Raw genomic sequence first — 17956 nt, 5'->3', positions numbered from 1 at the left:
CTTGAGCATGTTGTAAAGCATGTCAAAGTAACTTTTATGCATGATTACATAGTATACAAGATACTCGATTCTCATTAGGATTTCCGGTATTTCATATCGTGCGACACGAAACAGTATAATGTGACTGGCGTACTCCTATATCTCGTCTGTGATATTGGTTCCACAATATTAGTTCCAACCGATACGATAGGATGTGATACAAAAATGGTAAGGGGGCTCTAGAGCCCCGCGGACGTGAGACAAGAAAATACATTGGGTGATTGGTCTACTCCTGTACCTCGTCTGTGATTCTGGTTCAGGCTAAAAAGTTGATGCAGGTTCTGTTCCAGGCTAAAAAGTTGATGCAGGTTCCGTTCCAGGCTAAAACCCCGAGGGTAAGCACTCTCATTTCCTCTCTGACGGGTAGGGATCTTATATCTGTGATCGGGGGTTATCATGGCAGCAACCATGACCGTCTGATTCGCGATCGCTCCGCATAGTTCGCGAGCATGTCGCGCCAGCTGATCGGCGTTGCTGCGGCGGGCAAGTGTCAAGTTTACCTCGCAGGTGGTGCTCGCGTGCCCCGCTGATCCGTAATGGCGTGCGACGGCTAGGAAAAAGGCAACAACGCGCACGGGTGCTCGGTGTTTCTCGTCTGTTGTAAAAACAGGAAGTGCGTTCGTTGCTTCGCGTGGGTGTTTACGGGTGCCGTGAAAATGACAGGGTCGTCGAGCGTGTTGCCGTCGTATCAGCGGTTCGTGAACGGTGTGCCGGTGTCCTTGTTCTCGAGACGTTCGTTCCGTCCGCGTGGAAAGTACCTGATCCTGTTGGTGTCGTGCGTGTTGTCGTTCGGTGTCGTGTGTTTCGGTATGTTCTTCTTCCTGCCGGATTTCCGTTCGGGGACCGGCGGCGCGGCCGTGAACAGTGTCTACCGTGTCTACCAACACATGCAGAAAGCGGGACCGGAGCTGCTCATACCGGCGCCACCTCGCATGCAAATGGGCCTGAGGGGCCCTCAAGCCCATCCGAATGACGTGCCACCTGGCCACGAGGGCGCCGATCATCAGGACGTGCATCTCCTCGAGGACAAGCAGAAGCTCCAGGTCGACAGCATCCTACGACAGACACCTTTCCTTTCGAGTCTCGATACTCGACTATCGAATTCTCTCGGCGAGTTCGAAAGCGCGCCACCTGTCACCACATGCTTCTTACTCTTTCTTTCCAACGTTCTCTCTCTCTCTCTCTCTCTCTCTCTCTCTCTCTCTCTCGCTGTGTGTCTCTCTCTCTCTCTCTCTCTCTCTCTCTCTCTCTCTCTCTCTCTCTCTCGCTCTCTTGCTCTCGACGACTCCGACTCTCCCTTTCTCTTTGTCTTCCGCTCGTGACATTCAAAACGTACATTCGACATTGACGCACGAGACCGTTAACTCCATTTTCTCCGATCGGGGCTCCATGACCTGGTTTCTTCAGCTGTTACATGAATTTCGGTCGTGTTTGTTTACGCACCGACATCCTGACGCATCGGTACACGTGGCTGTGCGACGGAATGTCCGTGTGTTGCGCGATTCGCGAACTTCTTGTCTGACGTTCGCCACGTTTCTACAAGGTGGCCCAAAAGTAAGCTGGTACCAAAGCGAAGTATATAAGTATACAAGAGTAGTGTACTTGATCAAATGTAACCTCCACTCTGGCCAGATTCCTCGGCTGTTAGGCGATTTCCAAACTGGTTTGTTTACGTGCTTATATCCTGACACGTGCGCACACCTGTAAAGTGCAGAGTGGCCTGATCAAGGTGGTTTTCCCTACTCTAAATTTCCCTTCTACCGTTTCGTCTATGTCTTGCAGAGATGGGGTAACCTTTTCCCCTCAATTTCCCCACCATTCGAAATTCGGGTTTGCTTACGAGAGAACAGATTTTTGGAAGATAATTGGGGCTATTGTTTAGCTTAATTGAGTTATTATTGTAAAATGGTCTAGTGACTTTTGGGCCAACCTGTATCATGTTTTATTTTCGATGATCGTCATTGTATATTCACGCGGAGAACGCGGGAAGTAGAGGCGCGGAATCGCCGAATAATTCGTGCCGCGGGAGCGTATGTTGTCGCGTACAAATGCGGCACGAATTATTTGGCGCTTTAGAGTAGGTCAATAGGGTAACGTCTTTGTTAATATTGAACGTAGGAGAAAATTCGTGAGGCGAATGTTGCACTATTTGGGACGGTGAATACGATGGTAGAGAGGAATTTATAGTTTGACGTTATTTGCAAGGTTGAAATCGATTTCTTTTGTAAACAGAGCTGCAGATTTCTATCTGCGTAGCGTTGTAATTGGTGTTATGATGATTTGAATTGCGTAGAATAGATTTATTTTAATTTTTAATATTAATGGGAGTATTTGGCCGTCATTTTTTTTCAAACGGTATTAGCGTGTTCGTCGAGTAAAGATAAGTTAAAAGTAGGCTCGCGAATGCTTCGTGAAATAGTTCTGCTCGAATTTGTTATTTAATTTTCGAGGTTGATAATATCAGTTTGTTTGCATAGGCTTCGTACAGGGTGACCTACTTAACTTGAGCACCTCCTTATAACGATATACATGATCGTAATTATCGTTTTCATAATTGTATTCATAACGATAACACTGTCAGGTTCCTGTAATTTATAAGTTCTGTAAAATTTAATCGTTCTGGAGACTTATTTCATTGCGCAACACTTCCCTTTTAGATATTCACACGCCTGCGTTGGAAATTGACCAAGTTCCAAATGATTGTGTGGTGGAACTTCGCTTATCTGCACTCCGGTTTACTTAAATAACATTTTCCGTCCTCTTATCTGAAACACTGTCGATTGTAATTCAAACATTTATTCACAGTACCAGACAAACATTCTCCCGATGCTTTCACTTTTCCCATTTGTCGGTAACTTAAAAATTTATAGTTTACGTTGAAGTTTCTTAAACTTATACAACATATTTATCATTCTATTTATTATTAGATATTAAATAATTCAACGTTCACGTCCAGTGCTGTATCTTTGTTATTATCAAATAAAGGAAGTATGAATTTCGAGCAAGAATTACGAAAATCATTGTTCCCATAAATTCATCTCCCAATGCATCAGGTTCGAAGTGTTATTATTACACTGCAAATGTTTATGCTGATTCCTTTGTCAAAGTCTAAATTCGAAGTTTATCAACTAAGACAAAATCAGAGCTTCTTTAATAATACAATATTCTCACACCGTGTAGGGTAAGGGACCCAATTACTGTGTCTGTATTAATTATACTTATTTTTAAGGCCTTATGAATATTAAGAAACGAGATGTGTGACATTAACTGATTTCAATGAAAGAAATTTAATATCCCTTTTTTAATGTTCATTGCGCTTTAAAAGTAAGTATAGTTAATACAGGCACAGTAATTGGGTCCCCTATCTTGAATAAAATTGTTTACTCAATGGATTGTAGTACAAATTGGTTTTTATTGTTTTACACAGGCATAAAATCTGCAGTCTAATTACGAGCCTTGTGCAGTCCTTACCTGAATTGTTTTTGGATCAGAGTTATGTTGTTTGGTATTGTTTTTCTCGATTGAATAGCAACATGTGACCGGATCGAAAATTTTGAACGGGCGAATCTTGTAACAATGTGCGCGCTGTGTCGAACTGGCATCGAATTATCTAATTATCTAACTTTTGAGGGAGCGATACAATGCATCGTCCGCGAGAACAAGTTTCATCAACGCTAATAGACTCTCACCCTAAAATTTCAGAGCACAATTTCCGACGTATCGACCCTCATTGAAACGTTTCACTTGCGCTCTATGTACCGGGTGTCGCAAAGGTCCCGTCACCGTACTGCGGATTTTCATGTAAAATACAAATTATCCGAATTATAAATTGATAAAATTTTGGAAGCACGCATTTGACAGTACAACAGTATAAATATACTTATCGCATGAACTGATAACAGTGTAAACACTGACTGCAAATACTTACGTAGCAATCAGACCGATAACGTAATCGTGATTTTGGTACACGGAAGATTGATAATAAATTGTCTCATAAGACCGATAAGCCTAACAGCAGACAGATAGTGAACTTTTCTTCGTTGCTACGGAATCATCGAGTTTATCGATGATTCACATTTGATTGGCAAAAAATATTCCCCGTTGTTGTATCAGCGGGAACGTATCTCGCGACCGTTTCGAAACGAATGGAGTCGTTTTGTCGAATAAATTGGATCGTTTATGCCACAAAGTGATTGTGTCGCAAATTATTGACCCCTCCAGCCCTCACGCATCCTAAACCTGTACAACGCCGACGCGACGTTTGCTTTGATCGCCGTGAAACACGTTGCACACTCGCCGGCAAAGCGCGAACAAAGCGAATCGATCATGCTCCACGTTTGTGCATTAATATTGCCTGCAATCAGATATCCGTGCCTCTACTATTCCAGCACGGACGATAGATGCATTAGAACCTTGCCGAAACTGATTGGCCAATAAAATCGCGATGCCCCGTCCGACACAGCCTGCACTTTCAACTTTTCATAGAAAATTCTACCTTTCTCATAAATAATTAAAAAAATGTTTAAATATCGATCAATCATTTCTACTTGGTCTCTGCTTCTTGCAACTGCGGTAAACAATTTTTATTTTGCATAAACATCTTGCTGAACGCGTACATTTTTATCCCCCAGGCGGCCGTAGTTCGCGCGAAGGGTTGTTCGCGAAAAGCAGCTCTGAAAAGAAATTTTTTTCAACCCTTAATAACCGATTCGAAATTCTGAAAAAAAATATCACGAATAAAGCTAGGTTTTAGCTTCGTTTTCGTTTTTATTTTGTTCGGATATCTCGAGTAATCACTGAGAAAATAAATGGCAAAGTTTAGGGTTTTCAACGAAGATTTGAGGTTTCACCGAATAGTGTTTTAGACGAAGAAAATTCTTTGGAAAATATTTTTCGAATGTTGCCTTCAGTACTGTTTTGATAGTCGAGGTAATAAAGATTTTTTTTCGTATGTAACATATTCACGTTGAAAGCAAGAACACTCCATGAATATTTAAAACCCTAGAGTAATGCATTTTTTGTCGGTACACCTTTGTAGACATTTTGAACTTCCGATAAAAACAGTGTAACGGTACGCAACGGACGATTGCATCAGTTTGTAAATAAATTGATGCAGTTGGCGCAAAAATTTGATCACACGGTGGTGCAACAAGTATTGTAATATACAGTACTGTGCTCGATAATCTTGAAACAGAAATGACAGTGAGATAAGAGGTCAGAGAATACTATCTCTACACGATATAAGTAAACTTCCGGTCCAGTATTTTCCACACACATCGAGCCACAGTACTGTATACCAATACTTGTTCGATAATCCTGAACAACAAACCGACTTGGTACCCGTATTTCAGGCGAAGATCGACGAGGAGTACCAGCACCAGAAGACGCTGGAGAAACCGGAAGTGAATGTTGGTGATTCGCGAGTGCGTGCGAGTAGTTCGTCGTCTGTGGTCGTCCACCGGAAGGATGACATTCTGGAGACAGTGCCACCAGCCCCTGCGGATAAACTGCCTTTAACCGTCGGCGGGGAGGATGAGGATCACGTCGCCAGGGAGCGAAGGGACAAGGTGAAAGAGGTGAGTCTTTTCCGAGACGTTGCGGGAATGATGCACTGGGGCGCGATTATGTCGACTGTAATTCAGGCGCGGGGAACAGCCATCTTTTACCTTGGCTGCGCCTTTCGGCGGCAACACTTTGGGACAAATAAATAATTCAATATTTTATAAACCCACCGCGGACATTATTCATTTATGAGAGAAACGAACAGAATTATAGACAGTAGGGACATTTTATACATCTGAGTGTCGGAGGATTGATCTGTACGCGTCGTCCTCGACTAATTGTAATCAAGATGCATCGGTAGCAAAGCTAAAAATAAATTAACAACGAAATTACAACCGGACAACTCGCCACAGCGTTTGAATGTCACACCGTGCGCTCCTATCGTGATGGAAATAAACACTTTTAGGGACATTTTATAAATCTGAGTGTCGGAGGATTGATCTGTCCGCGTCGTCCTCGACTAATTGTAATCAAGATGCATCGGTAGCAAAGCTAAAAATAAATTAACAACGAAATTACAACCGGACAACTCGCCACAGCGTTTAAATGTCACACCGTGCGCTCCTATCGTGATGGAAATAAACACTTTTAGGGACATTTTATAAATCTGAGTGTCGGAGGATTGATCTGTCCGCGTCGTCCTCGACTAATTGTAATCAGGATGCATCGGTAGCAAAGCTAAAAATAACTTAACGACGGAATTACAACCGAACAACTCGCCACAGCGTTTAAATGTCACACCGAGCGCTCCTATTGTGATGGAAATAAACACTTTCAGGGACATTTTATAAATCTGAGTGTCGGAGGATTGATCTGTCCGCGTCGTCCTCGACTAATTGTAATCAAGATGCATCGGTAGCAAAGCTAAAAATAACTTAACGACGGAATTACAACCGAACAACTCGCCACAGCGTTTAAATGTCACACCGTGCGCTCCTATTGTGGGTTAATAGTCTGTTCGCGCGAATGAAATAAATATATTCGTTTTAATGGCACCGGTTTCGTTTTTATCGGCCGCAACGCCGCACTGACTGCCGGGACTGTCGATGATTTTATCCGGTGATTCCCGAACGAGCTGATTTTTATTAGGTGTAAATCGGAATCTCATCGGGACCCGGCATTCATTTCGCGGTGATTTAGCCGCGCGTTCCGGGCCGCTACGTTCCACGACCTACGGGAAACGCTATTAATCGGAATATCCACGAATGCGCATACTGTACTCTCATTTATACGCAAATGCAGCCGGCGCAACTGCGGAATCGAGTGGCCGCGGAGCCGGCAACTACCGTTGGAATTTCGTTGCGAAACGGAAACCGAGAACCGTAAGCTGGTAACCAGTCGGCGAAAACAAAGCCCTCGGAAAAGTCTGCTGTAATAAATGTACACGAGAATATCACAATATTTATCACGTTTGTTTATTGACCAAGCACACGTAGTATCACTTAACATTGGCCAGAAAATTGGAAGCAACGATCATCGAAATTAAATTTCTGCGTATTCGAATTGAACGCATAAACGCTTTGCCTCGTACTGCCTGTGGTCTAAAAATATTTTTTCAAAAATATACCGACGTAAACAAATTCTGGAACATTTATTATAGTCCCTAATTTAATCTTCACGTAATTTCTCAACCGAATGTATACACCACGTTGCTGTAAAAATGAGAGTTCAAGACACAATTACGGAGTGACACTTACGGAGAAAGAAGAATTTCCCTGGGACCTAAAAACCCAGAGTCCCTGACATAAAAAATTCTAGGATACTTATTATAGTCCCTACTTTAATATGCAAGTGATATTTCGTCGAAATTTTTAAACCCTTTTGCAGTGAAAATAATAATTCGACAGCCAGTCGCGGGGAAATGCTCGGTAACCGATATTGTCAGCGGAGGGTTGAAAACATTATTTCGGCAAAAGCATACTAACAGATGTAATATACAGTCTACTTGCTGCGCCGTGAAATTCGGTGCGAAATCATCGGCCAGACTCGAATGGTGTAACATTTTCGTCCGGTTTCACCCGCAAATCGTTATCGGCCGGAAAAATTCGGGTTCCTTTTAAACTGCAATTCGGTCGATCGGCGTATGAATAATGCGCGGTATTTTGTTCGCGGCGCGGGAGTTTTGGCAAATTTTTTGCCCACGATTCCCCCCTCCCCACGATATCTCCATTCACCGGGTATTTATCGAATTTCCGAGCGCACGCTCGCTCGTGAATGGTCCGCCGTCCCATTATCTATTTATCAGTCTATTAAACGGTTCGGACTGTTCCCGGTTTTCCGTCAATTTTTAATAATCTCGTATCAGGGAATGTCACCGCGTGCATTGTCGGCTTTATGGCCGCGAGTATTTTTTTTTCTCGCGCGCCGCGCGCACTTTCGAACGTTTGTGTTCGCTTCCCGAAATTGATGGCGCGTTTCCAATTCATCCAATTCCGACGCTGTTTGATAGCACCGGCCGAAAAGTGTTTTTCTCCGCCCACGAGCGGCCCATAAAATTTGCGTAAAAACGCGCGGCATGGTTGCCCTTTTATGCAACGGAAACGTAAATATTTGCAGCTCTCGAATTGCGCGTGTTCCGGCGAGCGTTGCGACGGAAGTAATTAACTCGGTAGGTCAAAAGATATCGAAACTTTTAATACAACAATTATTGTTTTATTCGGTTCTACGGTGGCTCTGCTTCTACGCTCGTACCGCGAATTTTTCATTTATTTTATTCAATTTTATTTCATTCAAATATTAGAATAAATATTAGAATATTTTGTTATTACGATGTTAATAGTATTCTAACTGATATTAGAATAAAACCCCGATTTTTGGATTGCTCTTTGCCAAGCTTTTCGACTTTTCTCTCATTCTTCTGTCGGTAATGATTAAAATAAATATTTCTTGAATACTAGGGAATTCCACTATAATGAATTTCTAATTGCAGTTCCTAATAGATTCTAGTCGAAACCGTGCTTTCATTCCCATCCGTTCGCTCTAATCGATCATTGAATTTCTAATAAAACCCCGTGTACTTTCATTTGTCTAAACCAGCCCGCTAATGAAATATAATCGGCTCGCTGTTCGCTAATGCGACTCAACGGTCGAGTTAGGCTTTGTTCCTTCTATCTCTGATTGCGGTCGCTTGTTAACCGTCGGTCAGGTTATTGTGCGCGGTGCTAGCATGCAGCCGCTTGTACGCAAACGATCAGCAATTCCTCCGCGTATTGCCCTAATAATTGACATAACGTTTGATGACCGAACGATAACGTTTTTACGACCCCGCCGTTCGATTCGCGTGCAATCAATGAACTGCAAATTTTATATAATCTTGATACTTCCGTCGTATAACAGTTTCGATATATCCCCTACTCGATATATGTCCAAAACACGGGTCCGGCCGCGGACATAGATCGGCTAGAAGATACTATTCTTTAATACACAGAAAAGGGACTTTTATCGCCTAGATATTCGGGACATATATCGAGAGAAGACTGTATTATTGTCATACGTGTGTATTCTAGAATCTATCGTCTAGAAGGATACTATTCTTCGATATACTGCCGAATATAGAAAAAGGTATAGTTCTGGGACTTTTGTCGCTTATATATTCGTGACATATATCGAGAGAAGACTGTATTATTGTTATACGTGTGTATTCTAGAATCTATCGTCTAGAAGAATACTATTCTTCGATATACTGCCGAATATAGAAAAAGGTATAGTTCTGGGACTTTTATCGCCTAGATATTCGGGACATATATCGAGAGAAGACTGTATTATTGTCATACGCGTATATTCTAGAATCTATCGTCTACAAGAATACTATTCTTCGATATACTGCCGAATATAGAAAAGGGTATAGTTCTGGGACTTTTGTCGCCTAGATATTCGTGACATATAGCGAGAGAGGACTGTATTATTGTCATACGTCTTAACGTAGTCTTAACTAACGTGTATATTTTATTTGTTTAAGGTTCGAATAGCGTTGGAGACCTTTCGCTAGCCACGCGCAGCATTTTGTCAACTAACCAATTAGCCAATAATTATTAGTGACAAGTGCAGTCCAGTTGATGAGCCCTTCGACCGCAAAAGCTAATAATTATCACGACATCCGAATACCGTTTCGGCTCCTTTGAGCTTGTCCACGGCTTTCGCGGCTTTTCAAAAGGGTTTCCCGGCCGACGAACACGAATTTCCGCGTTTAAAAGGGCCGGAAAGAGAATCCGCCGCGTTTCAAGGGATTTCGTTTGACGCAAAGGGATTCTTGGACCGGTGAAAGGTCCTCTATCCGGAGCTCCGTTCCGTTTTTGACCCAGTTAGATCCGGGAACGCAACGCGTTGCGCGAAACACCGGCTTTCACGGGGAAAATTTGCGACTGTCCTCTTCAAGTTCAAGAGAGTTCAACAGAGACTCGAAGCATTTTCTTGAAAACTGCATGCTGTTAGCTAGTTTTCTTCGTTGTGCTTTGTTCATAGTTTATGTTTTCATTTATATAGTTTATGTGTGTTTAGTTATAGTGTATTTGTTAGTGTATTGTAGTGTGTTTTGTTAGTGTATTTGTTGTTGTGCATTCGCGTGTTTAATTAAGTTTATTAGTGAAGTGTATAGTGAACTCGGATAAAGACTTGATCGCCTATTTTTAAGGTGAGTTGAAACAAACTGTCTTAAATTAAAAACGAAATGGATCCAATCACGTTATATGTGATTGGTGGTTTAAATTGTTTAAGTGGATTGGTTGTTTAAAGTTGTTTAAAGTGGATTGGTGGAGAAAAAGTGGTTAGAAAATGATTTCATATATCCTACTAGAATATTATCAAAAATCCTATCAAGTCCAGAGGCTGAAGAATTATTAAAAGAATAAAGAAGACAAAAGCCACGTACTTCTTCAACAACAAAATGGTAAGATTAATTAGTATACTTCTTATTTTATCAATTCAAAAGATATTAATATTACTTTTACTCGCAATATATATTTGTGACGTTGGATACCTTACTTAATAACTTGTATACCTGTACATTTTATCAAAAATTCTAATAACATAATCACATTATATATAAAAAACTATAAGATTTGAATTTCGAATTATTATACAATGGTTTTAATAAGGAAAGCAACTGATTTAACAACTGAATAAAAATTTATAAAAATAATTAATTAACAAATCAAACGAAACATATTTTCTAACATGTATTATTAGAAAGAGATTATTCTATAATATTTCTTAGTTCAAACCCCGCGTTTCAATATCTCAAACGGTTCAAAAGTTATACACAAATGTCCCTAAATTCTGCGATCCGGACCACTGTGCGGCGTTTCAAGGGTCCTTAATCCTCGCACGCTACCTGCGTATCGTCGGTGAACGAATTCTACGTTAATGCTCCGTTCCTGTTCGCTTTACAGTCAAGGAACTGTTCAAAAAGAGACTGGCGGGACGAATAGAAAAAAGCAAAGAGTGTTTCATTCATAGTTCTTCAAAACTCGTGATACAGGTAGGAAGAGAGTAAATGCTTTGCGGTATTTTGAAAAGGTGAATGGGTGAATGTAATTCAAAATAATACTGTAATCGGGTTAAAGTTATTTTGCAATTGTTTTTGACACGCAGAACGCTACACGTGACAAACAATTTTTATCAACAAGATCAGAGAACAAGAAGACATGCCGCCGCTCCTCCGTTCTCGAAGTCAACAAATCAGCGCACCGGCACACGTCCCCTTTGTTCTTGCTCTCGCAAAGGGGAGGAGGAGTCTTGCAATGAAAAAACAAAAAAAAAAAAAGAAAAAGAAAAACAAAAACAAGAAAGGAGAACAGGAAGACAACGGGCAGCAGAGTATTCGCCGTGACGAACGGCCCATTTAGCAAGGACCATTCGTTTAGTCGACCATTGTGGAAAGCTGGAACTGCAACTGCGAAACCGCACCGGTTGCCCGTTCCGACGCTGCACCGTTGCAACAGTGCCGGAATCCTCCGAAAAGACATATCCGGCTTTCGGAACAGATGAGTCGGCGGTCAGCGTAGTTTAATCGGTTACATGTAAACTGCGGAATCGGATGCATCGCGATGCATCGGCAGTCGGCCCGACCCGACCCGACCCGGCCCGGCCGTTCCATCGTCGATTCCGATTCCCATTTCGCCGGAGCGTTTCCGGCCCCGGCCGGAATTAAACGGTCCCCCGCGAAAACTTTATGATGCTAATCGTGCGCGTGTTCTAATCGCGGCCGAGCGATTGAAAACGGCACCGTTTCGACAGCGCCCCTAAGTCATTGAAAACGGGAGGTCGCGTTGAAATCGGCCTCGAACGACGCGCGCCGTTCTTGTAACCATTCCCGTAACTATACCATTCTTGTAACTATACTGGCTGCGCCATTTAAGACAGGAATAATCCGTGAAAACTTGTTTTCTATTCCAGTTGACCTTGAGTGACCTTCGCAATAGGTTATTGTATTCGTCTGGACGCACGCTATCAGAATGTAAATAGAAAACCGTAGCGGCCCATGTAAGAAACACGGTTGACCTTCATATCTCCTTGACGGTTCCAGGTGTAAACAAACTAGTAACATGAGATCATGAGCCCCTCGATACCAAGTATGTTTGGTCTGATGCATTCTCTTCTACCTTGAAAAGCAAGCAAGTTATTCGGGTGACCTGTTCTAAATGCCCCACCCTGTATAATCGGTGATTAGACCGCGGATTTTTATGCAAAATGAAAATTATCTGCATCAATCTCACGCCATAGGGGAATTACAGAGACTTCCATTTCTCTTAACGACTTTAACGAGTTGAAAATAATACAGCATTTTTAGATTCCTTGAACGATCCTACTGTCTTCCCTTGGATTGTTTAGGAGAACTTTTGTTTTTAACGCGGAAGTGCAGGCTTTTAGGCGTGTAGCCTATCCCTAGGCGAACTCGACGACCCGTAACACTTTCGTCCGCCAAGGTCATTCAAGGTCATTTCGCGTCGTTCAAATTTTTAGCTCAGGAATCACACCTTTCGAGGAAGTGCAACATTTCTGGGCCACCCTGTACGAGAGGGAGAAATTCTTTCGGTGGCACAGGCTCGTACGGTTTTTATTAATCTGTGGGTCGAACGGAGGCCTTCTTCGGGTTCGCGTTTCCGCGATACCGCGATTTTCGAAATACCGGTTACCACGCGATGCGTCACCGATCAGCAGGCAAAGTAATTACAAACGGCCGGGGATAACGTCCAATAAAACGTCCCGATGCCATGTTCCGCACACGTAGGGCCGATACCCGGTAGTCGGCGGCGAGTCGATATCGGCGAGACTCGCGTGTTTACGAGCGTTTTACCGGCGGCACATTGTAACCGGGGCCCCGACACGTGTGCGCGCACGCACGTGTGCTCGAAAACCGCCATAGGAAGCATTAAAATCGCCTTGATGGCCGTTCTTACATCGACGCGATCTCGGGCCGGGCGATAAATTTTTACGGATACACGCGGCATACGAGATTCATCTCGGCCCCGGACCGATCCAATAAAAATGCCCACCGGATAAAGGAAGGCTTACCACAGGGCTGTACGCCCCGGAAATTTGCTGCCCGGCTGGCTCTGTGCCTCGGTGATTCTCTTACGATCAAAAGGGGATTGATTAACCCTGATCCGATGCTATGGTATAGTAGGTGTACCGGTAAATAATTCACTGTTTTATGGGGCCGCCGGTTGCTTAACGGCGGAACGCGTCTTGCGCTGAAAACGTGCCCCCAGTTTCTCACTTGCTGCAAATTTATGATTGTACTGTCTTTACTCCATATATGTCGCAAATGCCTTGGCGATAAATGTCTCAGAACTATCCCCACTGCTGGTATACCCCGCGAGGGGCCAAGAAGCTCGAGAGACCTGGGTCGCCGAGCGGAGAGTAGTATCTCCTACCCGATTTATGTCCGTGACCAGACCCGTGTGTTGGACATATATCGAGTAAACACTGTACTATTTGGTTTTTTTTTACGAAATTATCATAGCGCAAATATTGACAATTTCCCGGGGATATTTAGTGTTCAAACACTGTACGAATAATATTTATATATTTATTGTGCAGTCGAGATTTCGAATGATCGTTAAACGGTTTACGTTTCAATGGTACACGAGCAATCGCACACGAGACCGTATCGCAAAACACATGTGACCGTGCGTGTCGCGCTGCATTTACAATGTAAACGTGTTCCCGAGCGTATGCGGTTAGGTGTATTGATAACGGCTGTTGCAACTGATCGGGCATTCCGTATATCGTCTGTTTTACATTCCGATGGTTTAGAAGGAAAACACAGGAAATACACGCAACTCTATAAAAATTCGATTGATCGAGCGGTCCCCAACGGTTTATTTAAATAATGTTGTTAATGTTCAGGTAGAATTCCATTTCTACTTCGTGCTCCAGTAGAATTCCTATCAAGCTGCGATTCCGCGTACTAGTATCTACAAAAGATAATGCACGAACAGCTGATAAAAATCGGAACAACTTACTTTTATAACATGGTTTTATCATGGATATCACTCGAGAGCGTCGTAGGAAACAGTTAATCAAGGCAAATCAACATTTTCCGAAGCATATACCGGAATTTTTGAAATTGAAATATTTTAAATTTTACCTGAATTGCAACAAATTGGGGTGAAATAGTATTTTTTTTTTTTCTTATTATGTTCAGCAGGTTGAAAATAACAGTACGCTTAAATTCTCCTGATGCTTTCACCGGTTTAAATTGCGTCTACAGTCAGTTCTCTGTATATGTCGCCAAGACCTCGATGACAAATGTCGCGGAATTGATGGACCGGTGCATCACTATGCGACCCTATCATTTCCTATTTCATTCTCAAAACGAGCCCAGGGCGGAACAAAGATGGTTCTCAAACGGTTAGCATTCGGCTAAACAGGTGCGATTCGCAGAAGTTCGGCATAGTCATTCAGCAGGACTCGGGGAACAGCGTTTCAAAGTGAAAGTTCGAACAAACGGCCGGCCGGGCGGTAACACCTCGGCCTATCGTGACTGCTCATCATTATAAGCGTTCTGTCGGTATGAAGTGGCAACAGAAAGCAATTAAGGCGGTAATAATTCTGGCATAGCCAAGCGGGGTGGGGGGTGGGGGTAGAGAGGGGAAGGAGGAGAGAAGGTGCAGGAAGTGGCGTTCGCCTAAACCAGTGCGTAATCGTCGGGAACACGTACGGTGGCGTGTGCGATTCCGCGGCATTCTTTTCAATCAACAAGCGAACCTTCCCTAAAGTGCGTCATTAGCGGACCCTGAAATTCTGCGGAACTCGCCGGCAATTACCAGTTGCACGTTGCCATCGCGTGATATAGAACGATCACGCGTGCGTACGAAAATGCGCAAGTTGTTAGCACCCCAGAGGGCTCGCGAAACTGCCGGGGTGGTGGGGGTGTGGGGCGGCGGGGAGGGGGTGACGACCATCGGCAGAAAATCAATTGGCGATCCTTGCAATTTTCGACGGTATACGATTCCTCCGAGGTGAACGCGAGAGATCGAAATGAACGGTTGAACGTGTAAGGGGGGCGACGAAAATTGCTGGTTTCGGGGTTAATAATTGGCAAGACGGGGCCCGGTTAATAAGACCGTGTTCAAAGTTTGTCTATATTGAAGGATATTTAGTATGCGCTAAGTGTTCGACTCGTGGTGTTAATGTGGTTAACCTCTGACCCGACTGTTCACCAAAACTCACCGACGCCGCCGCTCGCTGCAGCAGGGCTGGCCACAGTTGCCTCGATTCAGGCGAAACCCCCTTCCAATAAGCGACGTTACCATGGAGAGGGAACGCGCCAGTACTAGTCACGTGACATTGAGGCGCACGCATGACAGGGGCGGGACGCGTCACGTGACCGGGCCGTGGGTAGCGTGGGGGAATAGCGCGGTGGAAGGGGAAGCTAGAGTGGGGGCACAAGTCTTAATCTTGCGATTAGGCACGAAGCCAGCGTTCGAGGGGCCCCACTGCTCTACAACCTCAATCGATAAATTATTATCATACATTCATCCTCAGGCGGGTCAATATCTTGTAAATAATTTTTTCCAAAAATGTTTCAGGGTTGTTTGCTTTCGATAGGGTCATCGGAAGGTCAAATTGAATTGTTTTGGTAGGGCAGGCTTGGAGGTCGTACGCGGTACAACATCATGGCGTAATATTCTCAGGAGAAAAGTACGCAGCTATTGTTCGGCTAGCTTTTTTGATCACTGAAAAAAAAACAAGAAAACAAAACAGAATCGATGAGGCGTTCTTTCGAAAGCGAAAGACAAAGAAAGTGAGCGAGGCAAAGTTTCCGTTAGGAGATCGCGATTCGATGTGATTCGGGCGTACGAGAGAGAAATCGAGGGTCGGTCGGGCCGGGTCGGGCCGGCTCGGGCCAGATCGAAATCGAGGCTGAATAACTCGAAACACGCGGCCCGGAGGATACTTTGCGATGCGTGGCACGCAAACTCGATTTCGACGATCGAGGCGAGCATGCAGCACGTATATATGTACGCCTGACCTAGCCAGGAACACGATGGAACCGTTAACCGCACGGTGCCGTGAACTTTTGCCGCGGGTAACGTGAGTGCAATCTAATTTCCAGGCTAGGAGCTCCGAACCGTTCACCGGTTGCATGGGCGTCCGACGCGTTACAACGGCCAACCTATTTCGGAATACTTCGTCCGGTGAATACATCGTAATTTTCCCGTACCTCTCTTTCGCGAACACCAAATTCGCGATGTGATACGCGCGAATCCTGAAAATAATCTGTTGCCCCGCTGAAAATGCTCGCGCGACCGAGAAACCGTTCTGTTCCGGCGTTTTGATTATTTTTTTGGCACTCGAAACTTCGTTCCCAAGTTGTTATTATTTTTCTTAGAATTCTTTGTTTTATCGGTCCACTCTGCTAGGCTCGATATTCCATTTTGCACCCATAGCTTATTTTACTAGGTTTTTACTCGATGCTAATGGTAACTTTTTTGTTTTTACATTATTTTTTCGTGAAATCCTTACCAACAGATTCGTGGCATTTTTCTGATTAAAACGATACCAAACACGACATAGTTCGGATCATGTTACTATTTTGATGCTCCGGGTCAAAATAGACCCAGGCACCGCCGTCGCAGTGTTGGCGCGCACATAATTACAACTGAAACGAGAAACATACTGTTCGTGCCAACAAAAATTCGTGTGTAGCAAAAAGGATTAAATTACATATGAATAATGACATCACCGGTGCGCAATAAAACGAAAATACCGGTCGAGTTGCAATATCATTCGGCGAAATGAATAAACCGGTTAAAAAAGATCAACGTAACGCAACGGTTCGCGGCGTTTCCCCGGCGCGGATTCCGTTTTTCGCGATTTTATTTTTCTGTGAAAATAAACAGACCCCGGGCGAGGTGAAAAGGCAAATTGATTCGTTCGATGGAACACAGAAAATGCGTATTTGCGCGGGCGCTGTCGGTACTTTTTCCTCGCAATAAAAACGTTAACGCGAATTAACGAGTCGACTGGGAGACGTGCGCGTGAATTTCACTCTGTGAATCTTCGTGCCGGCTCGCCGACGCGTTGTTTGCCAAATAGATTTTCGCGAACACAAAAAAAAAAAAAACAATACAGAAACGAACAATGCAGCCTTTCATGAAGTTTGCTTAGATGTTGAACCGTTGATTAAACGCAAAGCGATAAAATTCATTAGCGCCACTAAACCTACCACCATCTGGAAATAATCGTACTTCTTTACTCAAGCACGCACTATAGCACGCCTGGCCAGTTGGCGCTCCGAGAGTCGATGACGTAGGCTACCCCCACTATCGCGCTCCGGTCGTGAGAGGGGAATACGGGCGGAGCGCGGTAGTGGGGGTAGCCGAGTAAAAATTGGACAAAATCTAAATAAAATTAATCGTGTCACCTTTATAAAGCAATACATTCCAATCACTTTTAATGGGCTTTTTTCAAATGAATTACTCAATTACTTTTCACGTATTTTTTAAATTTATTTATTTACTTAACAAGGCGGGAAATATAAATATCCGGGACGCTGGTAATTTCTTTCAATCACAGAGCCGCCTTCCGATCGATGACCGACCATAAAACGCGGCGCATAACTCTTCGGGCCCCGGCGCCGTAATCAAACCGATTCAAAAATTGTCCGTTATGTTGCACAAGTTTGAAGCTGCCGACCATACCGTTCCCATAAAGTAACGGAGCGTCGATAAATCTGCAAACAAAAGTGGATTATGACCGTTCCGCGCGCCTCGGCTTTTATTACACTCGGCGCGCATGCATCCTCGGTGGGACGCGGCACGGATGCAGGCCGAAGTGCACCGGGGGTTCGAATTTAAATATCGAACCGTCGGCTACGCACTCGCTGCTGCTGGAAAGTGGGGGAGGA

At 43.8% G+C, this 17956-nt stretch overlaps 1 protein-coding gene across 1 annotated transcript in view; it reads left to right on the top strand.

Moving 5' to 3' along the window:
• Window positions 1-561: 561 nt before the first annotated feature.
• The window catches only part of Alpha-man-ia (alpha-Mannosidase class I a), a 634153-nt gene continuing 616758 nt past the window's right edge, over window positions 562-17956 (top strand). The window contains exons 1-2 of the mRNA XM_076800321.1: window positions 562-1082; window positions 5391-5615. Coding sequence (XP_076656436.1) covers window positions 696-1082; window positions 5391-5615 — 612 coding nt within the window. The 5' untranslated portion in view covers window positions 562-695. The remainder of the gene's footprint in view (window positions 1083-5390; window positions 5616-17956) is intronic.

The sequence above is a fragment of the Halictus rubicundus genome, chromosome 14 (assembly GCF_050948215.1).
Source record: "Halictus rubicundus isolate RS-2024b chromosome 14, iyHalRubi1_principal, whole genome shotgun sequence".
NCBI lineage: Eukaryota > Metazoa > Arthropoda > Insecta > Hymenoptera > Halictidae > Halictus > Halictus rubicundus.
This window is presented reverse-complemented; position numbering and strand designations above follow the sequence as displayed.